Source organism: Prinia subflava, chromosome Z (assembly GCF_021018805.1).
Source record: "Prinia subflava isolate CZ2003 ecotype Zambia chromosome Z, Cam_Psub_1.2, whole genome shotgun sequence".
Lineage (NCBI taxonomy): Eukaryota > Metazoa > Chordata > Aves > Passeriformes > Cisticolidae > Prinia > Prinia subflava.
This window is the reverse complement of record NC_086283.1, coordinates 5,440,886-5,457,112: the sequence shown is the minus strand read 5'-3', so window position 1 is coordinate 5,457,112 and position 16,227 is coordinate 5,440,886. Positions and strand designations below refer to the sequence as shown.

General features: G+C 39.4%; 1 protein-coding gene across 1 annotated transcript in view; it reads left to right on the top strand.

Moving 5' to 3' along the window:
- LOC134564261 (transmembrane protease serine 11E-like) overlaps window positions 1-16,227 on the top strand; it is a 39,931-nt gene that overhangs the window by 15,102 nt on the left and 8,602 nt on the right. The window contains exons 4-5 of the mRNA XM_063423013.1: window positions 7,041-7,108; window positions 10,300-10,463. Of these exons, the coding sequence (XP_063279083.1) occupies window positions 7,041-7,108; window positions 10,300-10,463 (232 nt within the window). The remainder of the gene's footprint in view (window positions 1-7,040; window positions 7,109-10,299; window positions 10,464-16,227) is intronic.

Here is a 16,227-nt window from a genome sequence, read left to right as displayed (position 1 = left end):
TATCTGCAGCAGCCAGATCTTTCCAAGAACTTTAGAGTCTTGCAGCCCCCAGACCAAACTGAGTAAGAATGTTCTGACTGTAATAAATTTCAAAAGAGATTTGGTAGTGTTTACAGATAAAGATCCCAAAATCTAAAGCCTAAGTCTCAATTCAAACTCAAGCATTCCTAGGCTTTATATGTGCTCCCTCAAGTAATTCTACACTATCAATATGAGGTGAAAAAAGCAGAACTTTTATTGAAAGATTTTCTTGTTCATCACTTAAGGCAATTTTATTTATAAATGAATCTGTAGTACAAAAGCCAGAATAATTAAGATTTTTAAATTTAGCTTTTTAGAGACTTTTAAAATAACAGTCTCCATTTTTTTTTCTTCTGAAAAACAATATCGTAACATCGGGAAAAAATCATTTATCTATGTAAAAAAAGTTGTTTAAGGAACATGTTGAGAAGAAAAAAAACCCAAATAGATTTAGGGGATTTGATAACTTCTACTTTATAAGCTTAATTTTAAGGGAATGATTCTCACAAATAGGAAGCATTCCCCTTGGAATAGCGAGGTACAATCGGGGTGCCCTCTATGGGTGGCTATGGCTAGAAACAAAGCAGAAAGGATTTTCCACTGTAATTCAGCCAAGAGAGAAACAGCAGTGGATCAGTGGCCAAGATGACAGCCTGGCAGCTTGTTTATTTAGCTCTGGAATTAGAGGTTGATAGCACACTTGACTCTCAGTATGTATATGTACAGGTGTGGCCCTAAAGAGATAGAAATGCTCTACTCTGACAGAGGAAATAATTCAGAGAAAACACCCGAATCTCATTTGTGATACTGTTCTCAGAAGTTCCTATTGAAATTAAAAGAAGAAAAAGACCATTGGCATAGGCATATACTGCATAGATTTAAAAACTGGCATGCTTTCTTGATTTTAATTTTGTTTCCACAAAATATGGAAATAGGAAAAACAGGTCACATGGAAATAGGAAAAACTAGCACAGGAAACTACATATTGAAGAAAATATGAAGCACTTTTAAATGCTGGTGTGAGCTGATGCAGTGTAGCATATGAAGTGGTGGCTTAGTGCTTTTTATCACCTCGGAGAGCTCAAACTTTCAGTGAGCTTTACCTAAATTTCATGAATTTTCAGAATGAAATTGTTAATTATCAAAAATGTGCCTAATATCCAACTTTTTTTCTCATGTAAAGTCAGTGATCCTTCAGCTTGTTTGATTTTTGACTTACTAATGCAATACTATTTTCTCAAGAAATAGACATGCATGTTGATTTTTCTTCTTCATTTTTCTCTTAGTTTGTCAAAGCAGAAGTTGTAATATGCATGTACAAATCCAGAAAATCATAAGACACCTCACCCCTAATAAACAAGTAACTCTAATACTGATCCAGTGTGCATCATGAAAAGGCCTAAAGTATGCATAAGGAGAACGGATGTGAACCTCAGGTGGAAAAAGGAATTCAAAATGAAGTAAAGCACAGCTATTGATAGTGTGTGTGATTAAGGGTAGAACCTTATCTTAATTATAGACTCACAATCCAGAATTACTGCATTGTTTGCAAGTAATTATATCAATAAAGTGATTCAAGATGCAAACCAGTGATCAAAATCTGGCTGGTCAAGAGAATGGCTACTTAGATCCTGGTGTTGTCCAAAGGGAATCCAAATTCAATACTGAAGTTGTGTGGTTGGTGGTATTTAGGCACTTGCAAGCTGAATACATAACTAACAATCTTCCTTAGATTTCACAAAACTTTTATATTCCTAAGAGGTATTGGTTCTTGTATTTCAGCTCTTTACTGCTAAATATTGTTTAAAAAAACCCCATAATACACACAGTAACTTTCCTGGGGAAAGTTTGTTATTTTGGGAAGAAGAACAACCCCAACAACAAAGCCTTTCTCTGGATATTGGCACAGATGCTTTTCTCACCAAATCTGATTTTCTCTCCAAAAGTTGGACCTCCCCTCCCGGCCCCCTCCTCTGTCCCATGACCAAGAGAACAAAATTTTAATAGCAGTGTGAAAGTTTTAGGAGGCTAATTATGGATAATTGAAAGCAGGGAGTAGGAATGAGAATACTTAGGTGACCTTAATTCCAGCTGTCACTAATACACATAACTATAATGAAACACTCATGTCATTACATGCCTTTGAAATTGGTTGCACCAAGCATAAGCATGGTACTTTAAATCCTGACGTTATCCCATATATTAGTCGTCTTAATTTCTTTTATCCGAAAGACCAATCTTTTTAGGAACTACTGTACAAGGACAATTATTCCTCTTTTGCAGATGTGGCCTCCGGGAACCATCTAGCTGAGCTCCTTATTTCAGTGCAGTTCAGGCAGTGCTTACTCAACCCTCAGCTTCAGCAGCCCTGTTAGCTTAAACTCTGTGAGAACTTTGTGATGCCATTTGCTGGTGTTTGGGATCACACAGCTCTTCCCCACTGTGAGACCTGCTGTCTTTGTGTGTGTCGTTTCTGACGGGAAGGTTTTTGATCCTGTGATTTTCTGGAGGCACAGGGACCTTTGCACTTGCTCTCCTTCAGGTACATTTTCTTCACCTCAGGCAAGGACTGTGGCTGTAGGGCTGTGGTAGTAATTGGAATGTCTGTTTCCAAGGAGAGGGTGATGTCCACATCCTGCTTTGGAACAGTGCCACCTTTTTCTTTTTTGCTGTCCCTGTCAATCTTTCTCCTTGTGTCCTCTCTCAACCCCTTAGTTGAAATCAGAGCAGGAAAAATGTCAGGTTCTCAAAGAAGCAGCTACTGGATTTGTATTATGGTCAGCTCTAGGGGTCTCAGCATTTTGAGCTGTAAATTGGGGAGAGTCACTGAATAAAGTGGTATGTTGCAATTAATATTTATGGTCAAAAAGCTTTAAAAATCAATAATAATAGGCTTTACATGCTAACTAGCTACTGAGGTAAGGGGAAGAATGTAATATGAGAATAGTTGTTGAAGGACTAAACTGGCAGCAGGCAAAAAAGCAATACTATTGAGCAGCAAGAGGCTTTGTGTTCCCAAGCCTGAACGCTTTTGAACATCCCATGCAAGTAACTCAGTGCATTCAGCAAATATTCCTGAGAAGAGAGTTCTGTCAAACTAGATTTAAGATAACGTTTTGATAAACCTTGTGACCCAGTGTGTGGTGGCAGAGTAGTGTGTGGTGGGAGAGGGCAAGGGCTTGACACAGCCAGCCTTGCCAGTCACTTCCAGACACAGCCACACATCTGGGCAAGCCCAGTTCATTTCAGTTCTGTACTACCCTGGAGTGATGAGATCCCTGTATGACCTATTTCCAGAGCTTCAGTATTTTTTGGGTCCCAGGGAGGAAGGACATTTTGTGACTCTGAAATCACAAAGATTTTTACAAAAAGAATCACAAAGATTTCAGTAGGTTGCTCATGGGCCTCAGAAGGTTGAGCATGGTGCAACACAAAAAAAAGAGTATGATGGTGAGATCTGGAGTTTTTTGAGACAGAATAGGAATAGAAGTTTTGTTCATCAAAGTATAAAAATTTCTGGCTACAAGGAACAAGGAAGAATTTCCTTTTTGTCTGGGTTCGTAGAGGTGGGAATGTTTTGCCTTCTTACTGCATCTTTGGGGCTAGCCATTATTAGTTACTCTATTGAATGGACCAGCACTCAGGAACAAAGTCCAGTTTGTCTAAGAAAATTGCTCTGCATAGAGAGAAGTGTAATAAAAAGTATAAAGAATATGAAATCAAATTGAGGAAATTAGAAATGTCATTAAGCCTAGCTAGCCAGCAAACATCAGCTAAAAGAAAATCTTGTTTGGACAAATGCAAAAACAAAGGCTGTCAGGAAATTTCTTCTCACTTGAAAGAAGAAGGACTTTGCATTTGGTTCAGAATGCTCATAGACTTTGTCTGCAGCAACAGCTGTCACAGTTGAGCTGTTGCTAGAAAAGGGCCAGGAAAAACAGTGAGATGCGCTTAAACAGTGGCAAATTTAAGGGATGTGGTCATGACAGTGTCACTATTGAGGGGCTGTAATCAAAGCAAAACATTTAAAATTAGTGTAAATACTTCTCCCAAGCAGGACCAGGTCACACCTAGTCATTGGAGAAAGTCTTAGTTGCTTTTGCTCCCACCGTTGTAACTCAAGAGGAAAGACACATGTAACTGAAAAGAAAGCTATAAGCAGGCTGGAGAGAAATGTTTGGTGTGTGGAAGGCTTCATCAAAAAAAAAAACAAACCCACAAAAAGCTGTAAAAATATAAGGCAGAACATTAATCTATGAAAGTTTTTATCTGAAGGCATCTTCCTACATACTCTTCTCTTACATAAATTCTGTATGAATGTAAAGATTACTCTTAATAATTCAAGTTATCAAAATCTTGGTTGGAGGAAAGAACAGATTTGGGTCATATTTGCCAAATTAATTCATCAGCAAGTGAGCGGTAGGCCACAGTGCAGAGGTTTGGCTAGTCTTTCTTTCATGATAAGACACAGTAGATTGCAAAACTAAAAAAATGTTATCTCACATTTGAAGGTGTTAAAGGACCTGCTATTCACTGAAAAAACCCCACCCTTCAGTTACTTTTTTGTCTGTGGGTGATGTAGTGCTAAGGCAACTCTTGAGGATGGGAAAGCTAGTGACAGTGTGTAATGGGAAAAGTTCAGATATGAAAGTGTGAAAGAGAATGGAAGTAACAAAAACTTGGTATAATTTTAAATCATATGCTTCCTGTTCTCCTCATGAGAATAACTAACATGCCTTCTGGATTGAATGTTCTGAAAACAGTGTCTGTTGCTGATAGTTTAGTTGCATTTGGACTCCATAGATTCTTTTTGTTAAAAGCATTGTGTGTAGCTGTGTTTTGTGAGACACCACTGGAAGTCTTTGTCTCTGCTGCAGTACACAGTGTTCCTAATCAGACTGTATGGAACATCTGATTAGTGGTCCAGACTGAGGAGAAAAGGAGAAAGCTGAATATGTTTGGAGTACAAAAACCACCATCACAGCTACTTAGGCTGTAACAAAGATATACACAAGAGAGTAGGTGCTAGAAGTAAGGACCCCTGTATCTGCTGCAGAAGTACAGGTGGAAAGAGTAGCCAAAACACTTGACCTCTGAGACACTAAGGTGTCTTGTAAACACAACTGTCAGAAGGAGATAAAGGATTTGGGAATGTGAAATAGACACAACCCTCTCTTGCAAGGGATTGCGAATTCCTGCCCTCTTCACTCCCAAGCTGAAAGTCACTCTGCTTTCACTGTACTTCTTAGCAATGCAGCAGCTTGAGGTGTAGCTCATCCCAGCTCAAGGCTGTCTTTTGATTGCAAAGCACTCTGCAAGGAAGTCCATGTCCCAAAGATCTCAAAAGGTCTCAAAGACAATGCAGCCGAAGACAGCACATGCCACTGCATGCCACAAAGCTGGCAGTGCTGCTTCGCCATATGCTTCTGCTTACACAATCACTGGTGAAGCAGTTAACACTGCGACAGGAACAATAAGCAAATGTCATAATTAAAAAAGGCAAAGCAAAATCCCTCCTTTTTGTCTAAGGGCAACTGCTTTAAATAACCAAGGGAGGTTCTGGTGGAACAGGATGCAAAGTTATGGGAAATAAAACTCTTTTTAACTGGATGCATCATAAAATGCCGTGGTAGTAGCTGGCAATCTGCAAAGTGAGAGGATAAAATGTGTTCTGCATATCTACAGTAGTTTGTTGCAGTTGGGATATTTTGTTCCATAGAATTTTGTCTGTTCCAAATGCCAAACTAATTGCACATAACTGCCAGTAAGAGCAAGGTAAAACATCAGCTAAATGCATGACCATTAAAAATGTTTCTTTTTTTTCTTACTAATGCATGCTTAAAATCACCTTAAAATAATCATTGTGCAGTTTTCATCTTGAAATTATTCTGCTTGAATATCCCTGTGTAATGCCACGAAGCTTCATCTTGTGACAGTCAAGGCTGGAAAGGGGGGGGTTTGTGTTCCTTGGGAGGAATCACCCCCAGATTTCATGCTTACATGCTTGTTTCTGTATCTGACGTATTTCAACATAATAGTAGTTTGAGAACCATTATTTTTTCCTTTCCTTTGGAAAATAGAACATCTTGGGACTTGGCTAAAATAGACTGCCTTTAAGGGCTAAAACTAAAAAAAGAAAAAAAAAAGACAGCTTACATGATGTTGTAAAGCATTTCTGTGCAGTTTTTCCTGTAATGCATTTGATGTTTACAGGATATGTTCAATTTACTGGGTCTTGTTGGTAGGAGGAGTTGCTGTATAACTCACCAGTGACTCTGCTATTTCTCAATCCTTCAGTGATCCCAAGCCATTCCTGTCAGAATTTCATGCCATGTTATATCACACTGAGCTGTCTCAGACTGATCATGCAATCTTGAGATGACATCTTGACAGGATGTGGTTAAGCAGGAACCAGTAAAGATGTTATTTGGGGATCGATTCCTTAGGAGTCCTAGATTTCCAGTTTCTGATGAGAATTGCTTGACGATTGTCCAAGCACGTGGAAAATCACAAGGATGATAGGGGAACATGATAACTGAACAACAATTTGAAATTATCGGTGGCTTTGCTACAGATTTCTATAAGACCAAGGTTAAACGCTGTGTCAGAAAGGACCCCTACCAGAGAGGCTGAGTGCACCACAGAGCACAGTGTGCTGTATCCATTCTGTGGGCAGTCTTTAGGAAGCTGTGCTTTGGCAGACTGCAGCAGCGTGTTCCAAGGATGCTTATGTATATCTCATTATGCCTGGGGGTGGACAGCATTGCAGTGGCACACTGATGTAGCCATAGGACATTTAGAAAAATGAGCTTGATTTTTATGACGTGCCTTTTAGGTCAAACGGGAAATGCTTAGAAAGGTCTGTGACAAATGTTACCTAGAGGCTGGGCTGCATTAAGTTTCTTGGCTCTTTCAACTGTGAGTTTGTAACTGAATGCTGTTTTCTGAATGCTCCTTCCAGCAATATGTCCACTTCCATCCTTTTGTGTTGTTATCTTGTATTTTTCTTTTTTCAACAGATCGACAAGACATTTTACAATTCCATTTTAAGGAAAAAATACATCCGTTCACGCTTAATCAGAGTGAGGTATGTGAGATTATAATAAATGCACAGAGCTGAGATAAAATTAAATGTACACCAAGCCCAGCTTGATCTGATTCAGTAAAATGTATTGTGTGTAAAACCAGAGCATAATCCCTAACTGAGCACAATCTGGTTCTGAAGCTTGCTCTCCTTTGGATCTTAATGCAGAAAATACCCTTCAGTCAGTCCAAATTCCAACAAGTTTATGTTCAGATCTTGAGCAAGCTTTAGGTATTAAAGCAGAGATAACTAAAGCTATCTAAAAGCAGAAAGGGTTTTCAAAACTATTTCTTACACTGTAATACAGATGCCATTTCTAGCACTGCTATTGTGCTGGGCTTGTCAAGTAAAACCAGGCTGTGCTGGCTCAGAAAGTCCCACTTATCATTGTGGCTCTAAGAATGGGCATAAATAGGTGCCCAGGGAACAATAGCAGCACAACAGACATGTGAAAACTGCTTCTTGGTATGCTCCCTGCCTCCAGGTATTTACTACTTGGGAGTTCTAGAAGTGGCTGAGGTTTGTTTAGCAGCCCTCAGTGGCGTTATTTCCCAAGGACTTGTCTATTGTCTCCTGGACTCTTGAAATCCTTGCACCTCGGGCCTTTAGGAAGGAGATACTTGTGAAGAACCAGATTCTTTGGATTCAATAACCCATAGGTCTTATGCTGAAAAAGATGGTGAAAAGTTGATCACTACCCCTCCTCTCTGTGAAATTACTGATAACGGACACTCCCGTCATATCCCTTTTCTCTCTTGTATTCAGTAAGATCCACTCTTTTTTTTTTTTTTTCTTTCTTTTTTCTTTTCAGTTGGAAATCCTAGTCTACTCAGTATTCTTTGCATTCAAACTGTTTCCTATCATCTTGTTCCATACATATCTCAGATCTGTTCCTGCTTTTTTGAGCTGAAGGGGTCTGACCCATAGTTGAGATTATCACTGAGCAATGTGGAGCTTTTTTTCATCTTTACTCTCTATTCAACTGCCAATAATACAGAATGCTTGATTTGAATTTTTTAACCACTGTTAAGTGCTGAAAATGATCTTTTTATATAACTGTCTATTGTAGTAGTAAGATCTTGTTCCTGAGTGACATGCCCATTACTCTGCAAATAAACCTTGAATGTCTTCATAATCGTAGACTAAAGCTGCAAGACTAAGATCTAAAGATCTAATCCTTGTGAATGTGTTCCTCCTTGTTCTTACATGGTTTGTGCCATCCTGCCTCTTCCTCTACCTTAGCTTAATCCCTAGTTACACACAAGTCAGTATCAGAATGTAGCTTTAAAGATGTTTTTGGTTCTGACTAGAGTGCTGCAAGCATAGGCAGGGTGATTTAGGGATCTGAGAGGCCAATATGTAGGGATAGGTGGTATTCTTCACTACTTCTTGTTCCCAAGGACAGACTGAAATACTTGTGATGTTTGCTGTGTTGGATGCAAGATTTGTATGTGCCAAAGCTTCTTTGTTTTTTCAGATATACATTCTTTATGCCTCTTCGAGGGCTCAGACTGCAAGTTCTTTTGAGTAGGGTCGTGGCTGTGAATTTACTTGGAAAGGACAATGTGTATCTTTTGGCTCAGTATAAGCAATGCATTAATAATAATGCCCACAGCTCACTGAGAAAGACAGTACTAATCTTGACTAGGTGTCTTTGGCTCTGGATCTCTGCTATATAATAAGTGAATCAAGGTGGGCAGTACTTACCCGAGGGTTTCGAGAGGTGTGGTGTACTTGCAAGAGTTGATACGGTAATTCCAGTGTGGCATAGCACAGGAAGAGGAGTGGGGGGAGAGGTGAGGGAACACCTCAGAAATGCAGAGCAACACCCACAGTTGGATCAGATAATATCTGGAAAATAAACAAACTGGCAATCACACTGAAGTTGGAACAAATAGAAAAAACAAACTGTTGAAAAGTTCACAAATGACTTCTCAGTCTCAATTATGAGATCCTTGAGGCAAGGAGTGCATCTTTCCGCTCACCTAGTAACCACTTGGCATGCCTTGATGGGCTTAAAACACATGGCCTTTTCTTTCCCTTCACTGACTATATCAAGAATGTCTGTTTCAATTTGGTATGTGTTCATTTCAAAGATCAAAGCCTAATTGCATGAGTTCTGTATGAGCTGCCTGTCTTCTATTTTTCCTTTATGTAATTACAGATTTCCAAGACAGTGAGATATAACTAGGAGATCTTCTCTTTTCCTTTCCTATCTAAAGACAGAGCAACCTGCTTTTAGCTCCCCTTTTATGAAGTAACTGTGATTTCATCTGTAATGGCTGGTGTCTCATCGCTTCTTGCTTCAGGTGGGAGGAGGCACAGGAGAGAAGGTTCCTGGTGCAAGTTCTTACCTTTGTGATGACTAGGGATAAGCAATCTGCAAGTACAGAGCAAGATTTACTATGCCAGATTAGTTAGTTTGATGTTTGTAGTCTATCATTCCATCTATTGCAGTATCTGATGCTTTAAGGGAAAAGAAATACTACTACCAGGTGAATTCAACCGGTTACAAGAGTTTTTCTCCCTTTTCTTTCCTCTTATCTTACATTGAAACTGTGGAATTGTGTGTCTCAATGTGTGCGCTGCTTGCACTTTTCAATGAGGTGTTAAAGGCCCCTTTTGTGATCCATCCCTTTGACTTTAATAAATAGACTGGGTATGCTGCCAAGTTTCATTTATTGTTTCACAACATGAGGTTATTAGGAACATTCTCCAAGAGGTTGCCGTGGTAGAATTAGGTTGTGTGGTTTCTCCCCATCTTCCAAAAAGGTCCAAGTACCTTTTTGTTGGTGATTGTAAATTTTTATTCTGTGTATGTACAGTATGGAAAGGTCTGTGGAGATACCATTAATCATCTACCTCATGTTTCTGAAGTGTTGTTTATCCAGCTTTTAATTGCAATCAAATCAGTTCATTCCTTCCTCTCTTCTGTCTCAGGCATGTAGTCAGTGACTGCTTTTCAGACTCTGTTATTGGTCTGGCCATTTGTTCACAGAAAGCATCATGCCACCTTCTAGCCTATGATTTGACTATTCAGTGTTCTTGGATTTCTTTAGGAAATTCCTTCTCACAAATGTTTGAAAATGTATCTAATCTTTCATGTTACATTGCCGCTGCTAGAAAAGCTAAGATGAAAGCTAAGAAATGCAGAAATGGGCCGAAGGTAATGAGATTCTTTCATTGGTTTGTAGCCCAGATACTGATGGTGTGATGGCAGAGGCTTTGCTCACATTCTGGTTCTCCTCTACGGATTCTAGAGAAGCATTGCGGGAAAGAGTGGGAAAGATCTTACGGAGGGGCCTGAAAAGATACACAGGACCTCTGCGAATAAATGTCCGATCTTCTTCCATCTCGAGTAAGTATATTACGTTTCTTTTAAAAGTAATTCTTTCCATTTTCTGATTGATGGGACTTGGGTTTTCCCTTCTGATTATAGCTTTTGGTGTTACTGTGTCTGAATGACAGTCTTTCATGTTCCTTAAGTTAGACCAAAATCAGTGGCAACCCCCCCTAAATCTTTAAAAATTATCTTAAATATGGATAAATGGGACCAGTTACTTTGTGGTTTTGCAGTACAGCCTCAGCCTTCCTCCAAACTGCAGTACCTTTATGTTACTGTCATGGAGCTTGAAAGTGCAGGAAGTAGACTTGGACGACAGTGGGAAAGAACCAATGCACAGAAAAAATAACATTTGTTGGGAGGATCAAAATCCTTGCAAATTCTCCAGAGGAAAGGGAAAGAAAGGCATAATGTTCTTATCTACATGACTTCTCAGCTAGGGAGTCTAACCCCTTCTTCACAAAGCAGACATGAATCTGCAGGACATGAACATTAACTTCACTATCTTCTACACTTCAGTTCTGCTACAGAATTTTTGTGCAGGCTTAGAATCTTTTCTCTGTCTTGGCTCCAGTTATATATAGTCAGCAATTTTTCTGGGTGTCAGACTTTTCAAGAATGAGTTGCTGGTTGACAGGTAGGGACAGATATTTACTCCATTTGTTTTTGCAGAACTGCTTAAACCTAAGTGCAAGGGTGACAATACAGTAATAGGATGGGTGCTTGCTGCTTGCTATTCCACACTAGACTACTTGAACCAGCAGAAATCTGCAGAGGTTAGACAGCTGTATTTAGAGAACAAGAAACCTGGGCCAGATTCCATGCTGGATGGATCCAGATTTCCTCCCACTCAGAAATGAGCAGATGCAACTTCTTGTTCCTCCTCTTAGTACTCGAACTGGGCACATATTTGCATTGTGATAATGCAATGAAACTCAAATATGAGCTGTCACACCCCCATTGTTTCTTGATGGGCCAACCAGCCTTCCCCTTTGGAATGGCTCAGGATGATAGGTGGCATCCCTCTGGGCAAATAATCACCATTTCCCTGCAGTGTTATTTATGTGCCAGTAGTTCCTGTTCAACAAAGTGCACATGTAAATTCTCCCAGATAAAAATAGTGTGTGGGCATCAGAGAGATTCAAAGGGTTTTGTTTTGTGTTTACACAGTTGGGTGATGGGTTAGTGAATTTTGAATCTTTGGTTTAATTTGATGCTTTAAATAAAGGATAAAATTGGAAAGAGTACAAAAATTATTGTTGAAAAAGGACTGTGATCTTATCAAGTCAAGCTGCTTTTATTTAGTCTGGTAAATGTGGGAAGCGACTCAAAACTGTTTTATTTGACCTTGAACTGCACCAGGATTATTACAGTAATACACTAATAGCTAATTAAAAAATTGGCTAATACAATTGAATTGCAATGTTTTCATTATATAGTCTCACTAAGAGATGGCATCTGTATTACTTATCAAAGTTGTGTGACAAACTTTGTGTTGCTTTTCTTGGCTCTCCCAGCCTAACCATAAAACACTGACTACACAGGTCAGCTACTCATTACAGGACTAGCATTGTGCAAGTGCTACGAGTGACACAAAGGAACATAAATGATACCTTGGCATTTCTAAGAGACAACAATAAAAAGCTGTTCAAAAAATTTTTTTTTTAAAAATCTTTCTTTGCTAATAGGATTTCAGCAGTATGAAACTTAGGCCAGCTCCTGAATGCTGTTGCCATTTCAGGTCAACTCAGGAGAAGAGTACAGAATGTAGAGCTCCTGTGCTTTTAGAGGAGGTGCTAGCCTCAGTTTATAAAACTTATTACTCACACCAGGGAGAAGTGACAATTTTCAACAGGTCGTAGATATCCAAAGAAGAATTTAGGTTTTGCATTTTCTATTTTTCTTTCCCCGCCTGAAATATCTTGTCCGCCATTAGTATTTAAACCATGGAAACTAAGAAGCCCTAGATTTTTTCCATGCTCTACAGGCACCTTTCTAAATCTTGCTTCATTGTACCTTTCTGCCAACTCAAATCCTTATTCATCCTAAGGCATTTTCAGAATGACACTTTCATAATGGCTTGTAAAAAGTAATTAACCTGTTCTTTGTAACCACCTTATCAAAAGATTCTAATTTAGGGGCCACAATATAGCTCAGTTGAGCTGAGCATAGCTCATTAGTTGAACAAATCCAGGTCAGGCACTTACTTATATCGCATGCTAGGGGGAGTCTGATAAAGGGAACCTCCTAAAGTCTTCCTCCCCTGAAATAATCACCTTGTTGTTCAACACCATGTCTCAACTTGTGCTTCACTCACAAGTATTTGCCTTGAGAATCAGCTCCAACAAACTGCTCCAAACTGGGTGCTACACTTTGGACCTTCAAGCTGCAGTTCAGGGCAGCACTACAACACTAAGGAGTCTGCCAGACCAGGGGTAGAACTTGCTTTGCCTCTGCATTCCTGAGGATTGGGAATAAAGAGGGGATGAAGTCTAAACTGACAGTATTTTCTTACTTAAGTTTTTTTTCTAAAACAGAGAGAAGCTTGATCATACATATGTGAGAAAAAATAAAATGTACAAAACTTCAAGGAAAACAACATAATACTGTCTCTGGTTTGTCTGTCACTAAACTGTAGATGTTCTTTACATAGGACTGCAAAAATACATTTTTGTCAGGGTACCTTCTAATGTATTATTACTGAAGCTCCCTCTTTCCTATTTAGCTAGATATCAGAGTCCCCTGGTCAAGGACAGTTTACAGCCGGGCATTCCCTCTGATTTTGATAGAAAATAAGAACTGATAGAATTCTCTGCACTTGTGTGCAAACCCCACTAGAAGCCCAAATATTTTTCAGTGAACAATTAAGCAATATAATTCCTACCTTCCCTGAAGAGCAGTGCAAGGGCAATCAAAGTGAGATATCAAAGTGTCAGATGGCTTGGAAACACCCATGTTAGGACTTGCTCTTCCACTGGCACTGAAAGAAGGTGTTGCAGTTTGCCTTCTGTGTAGTTCTGGCAACAAAGAGCTCTCCTACAAGACTGATTTATTTTCCTGAGGGTTTCTTCATTAGAAGTAGAGTGATCTGGCAGTCTGGATCCGTATTAAGTAAAGCATAGATCAGCTTGCCAGACTATTTCCCTTTGTCAGGTACGTTGGAGGTATCCCAAAATGTATTTTTGGGAATGTACTTCTGACGTCAGAAAGCAGCTGGTTGCAAGATCACTGGCACTGTTCAAAACGAGTAGGAAGTATTCCCACCTGTTGCACAGCCAAAGGTTTTGACCATGCATGAGTCATGAATTGGTTTTGATCAACAGGCCACCTGTTTTTGTTTCTGTTTATCTGGAATCTGGGGCTTGCTAAAGCTCGTAACAACTACAAAGTACAGAACCTGGCAGACAGATTCTTATTTCTTTATTGAGCTTTGTGTGGGAGTCATACAGATGAGTGTCTGAAAGGGTTGATGAGGAATGTTCCATGTCAAATAATGTATGTAGCAGTCTGTATATTTGCTCTTTATCAGCCACAATAGTATCTCTGGGGAACGGAACTGAACGTGCATCTGTACACTGGGAAGTAGAGATCTGATATTCCTCCACTTTGAGGTCACTAGTTTGGCAAGAGGTGGTACATTTCAGTAAGAGTCTGGAGAGAATGATTAAAACGGGAGGGACTGAAATGTATTTTAAAATTAGTATTTTGCAAAGATATGCTTTGTGATAAAGGAACTAAGCAGAAAGTCATCTTGACGTCACTTCTTGTGACCCAGATACATTAATTTAATTGATTTTCTCAAACCTTGGTTTTTCCATGCTTTACCTGCAGAGGCTGAGAGTAGTTTGGGCTGCCTTTACTGTAGTAAGACACTGACTGCAGCTGGGGCATGACTGTAGGTCAGGAAGAAAAGTAATGCTAGAAATTGTATCTGTTTTGATACTTGCTACAGAAAGGGTATGAAGCAGATCCCTCCTCTGGCTGCAGGACAACCAGATGGAGTTGAAAGCAGGCTGTGAGGTATGGATCTGTGTCTGCCTCGTGGACAGCATTAAGATGTTGATGGGGGACACTGGAGGGAGTCATAGATGTGAGAACAGGAGAAGTGAGCAGCAGCAGGGAGAGAACAGCTGGGTGACAGGGACAAGAGAGGCACAAAGCAGTTGTCATGTGTCTGTCAGGCTACTCTACTCTGTTGAAGGAATGAGAAATGCATCACCTATATCTAAGCCATGTTTTGCTGCTTCTGCAAGGGTGTATAAATCTGGAGAGGTAATTCCTGTTGAGAGAGTAGTGAGAATACTGGGATGTTAGTGGAGAGACATTTTAGGACATATGAAGTATGCAACCGCACAAGAACATGCCTTTCCTGCTGAACTCATGTTTTGCCACCTTTCAGGAAATTCCTTTGGTTCCTTTTGGGTGCAGTTTTTGGAATACGACTGACTCTGCTACTCACTGCTCTCATTCCCATTTCCCCCAGTACTTCAGACCTTTGTGGTCTTTACTGTAATTAAAGAGCATTAGGGTAGAGCTATTATCCCCACATCTGTCTGCACCGCAGGACATGCACTCTGTGACATTCCTCTCAGCTGCCCAGTTTGGTGACCTACTGAATCTCACCAGTGATCCTCTTTTTGTCTGCATGCGCAGTTGTTGCCCTGCATAACGCTGGGTGAAGTCCCTGTTTCAGATGTAGCTGAGAATTTTGTAATTATCTCTCCTTTCAAGAAAGTTGTTGCTAAAATGTGGCAAAGGACGTGGGAAAAAAATTTTCTCTGCTCCCTGGTGTATTTCCCAAAGCTGTGCTTTGAATGCATTTTCAATAATGTGTTATGAGTAGCATTGAAGCACATACTCTTTCTTATTTTTGTTTACAATCCTTTCCTCCATTTATATCTCTTTTAAGACAATCTCTATCTTACCTTCTCTGTGTAGGTAACATCTTAGACAAGCAAGACGTGGGAACTTGATATAATACAGGATGGAACATGCAGTTGATTTTGAGACTAGGAGTTATGTTTTCACATCTAGAAAATCTATAGGTGTAGAAACCTATAAAGAAATTCAAGATTCTTTTACGAATCAACACCTCTGAAAAATTATGTAATTGGGTAAAACTGCATCTGATTTTTAAAGCATTTATCATCTTCAATTTTGCAGCCATCTCTGGCCCTTTCTATGATGAAAATGCATAGTATCCTCTAATAATTCATTTGCTTGCCTTGTTTGCACTATGTCAATATAATGTCTGATACACTTACGTCACAGAGTTCTGTCTGATCTTTTCCTTTTAACATAAACAATGAACTCTGTGGATAAAATGAAATGAGGCATTGGACACACGGCTGATTCCCCTGATGCAGTGACACTGATACTATTTAGAGATGTAGCAAACTGAGCACATTTTTCCACAGGAACCTCTGAACCCCTCACAGATAAGATGTCCCATTCACACTGCAGTTAACTATGAGCATTTCCTTCCATGTTTGCTCAAACACATATGTTGATGAGTAAAAAAGTTCTTTACTGAAAATTTATTATCCTTAAATATAAATGCAAGTTAATCAGAAATTGAGTCTAAGTGTGTTTTAGAGTTATTTTGTTTAATAACTCTAAAAATAACTGTATTAACAAAATTGCTTGGCCAGTTGGAGAACAGAGCCTTCTTCTGTGAGATGGAATCCCTAAGCTGCATTTCAACAGATTGCTGAGACTTTAATTTAAACATTCGATTTCTCATTAAAGTTAAGCAAGATTGAATTAATTAGCAAGCTCT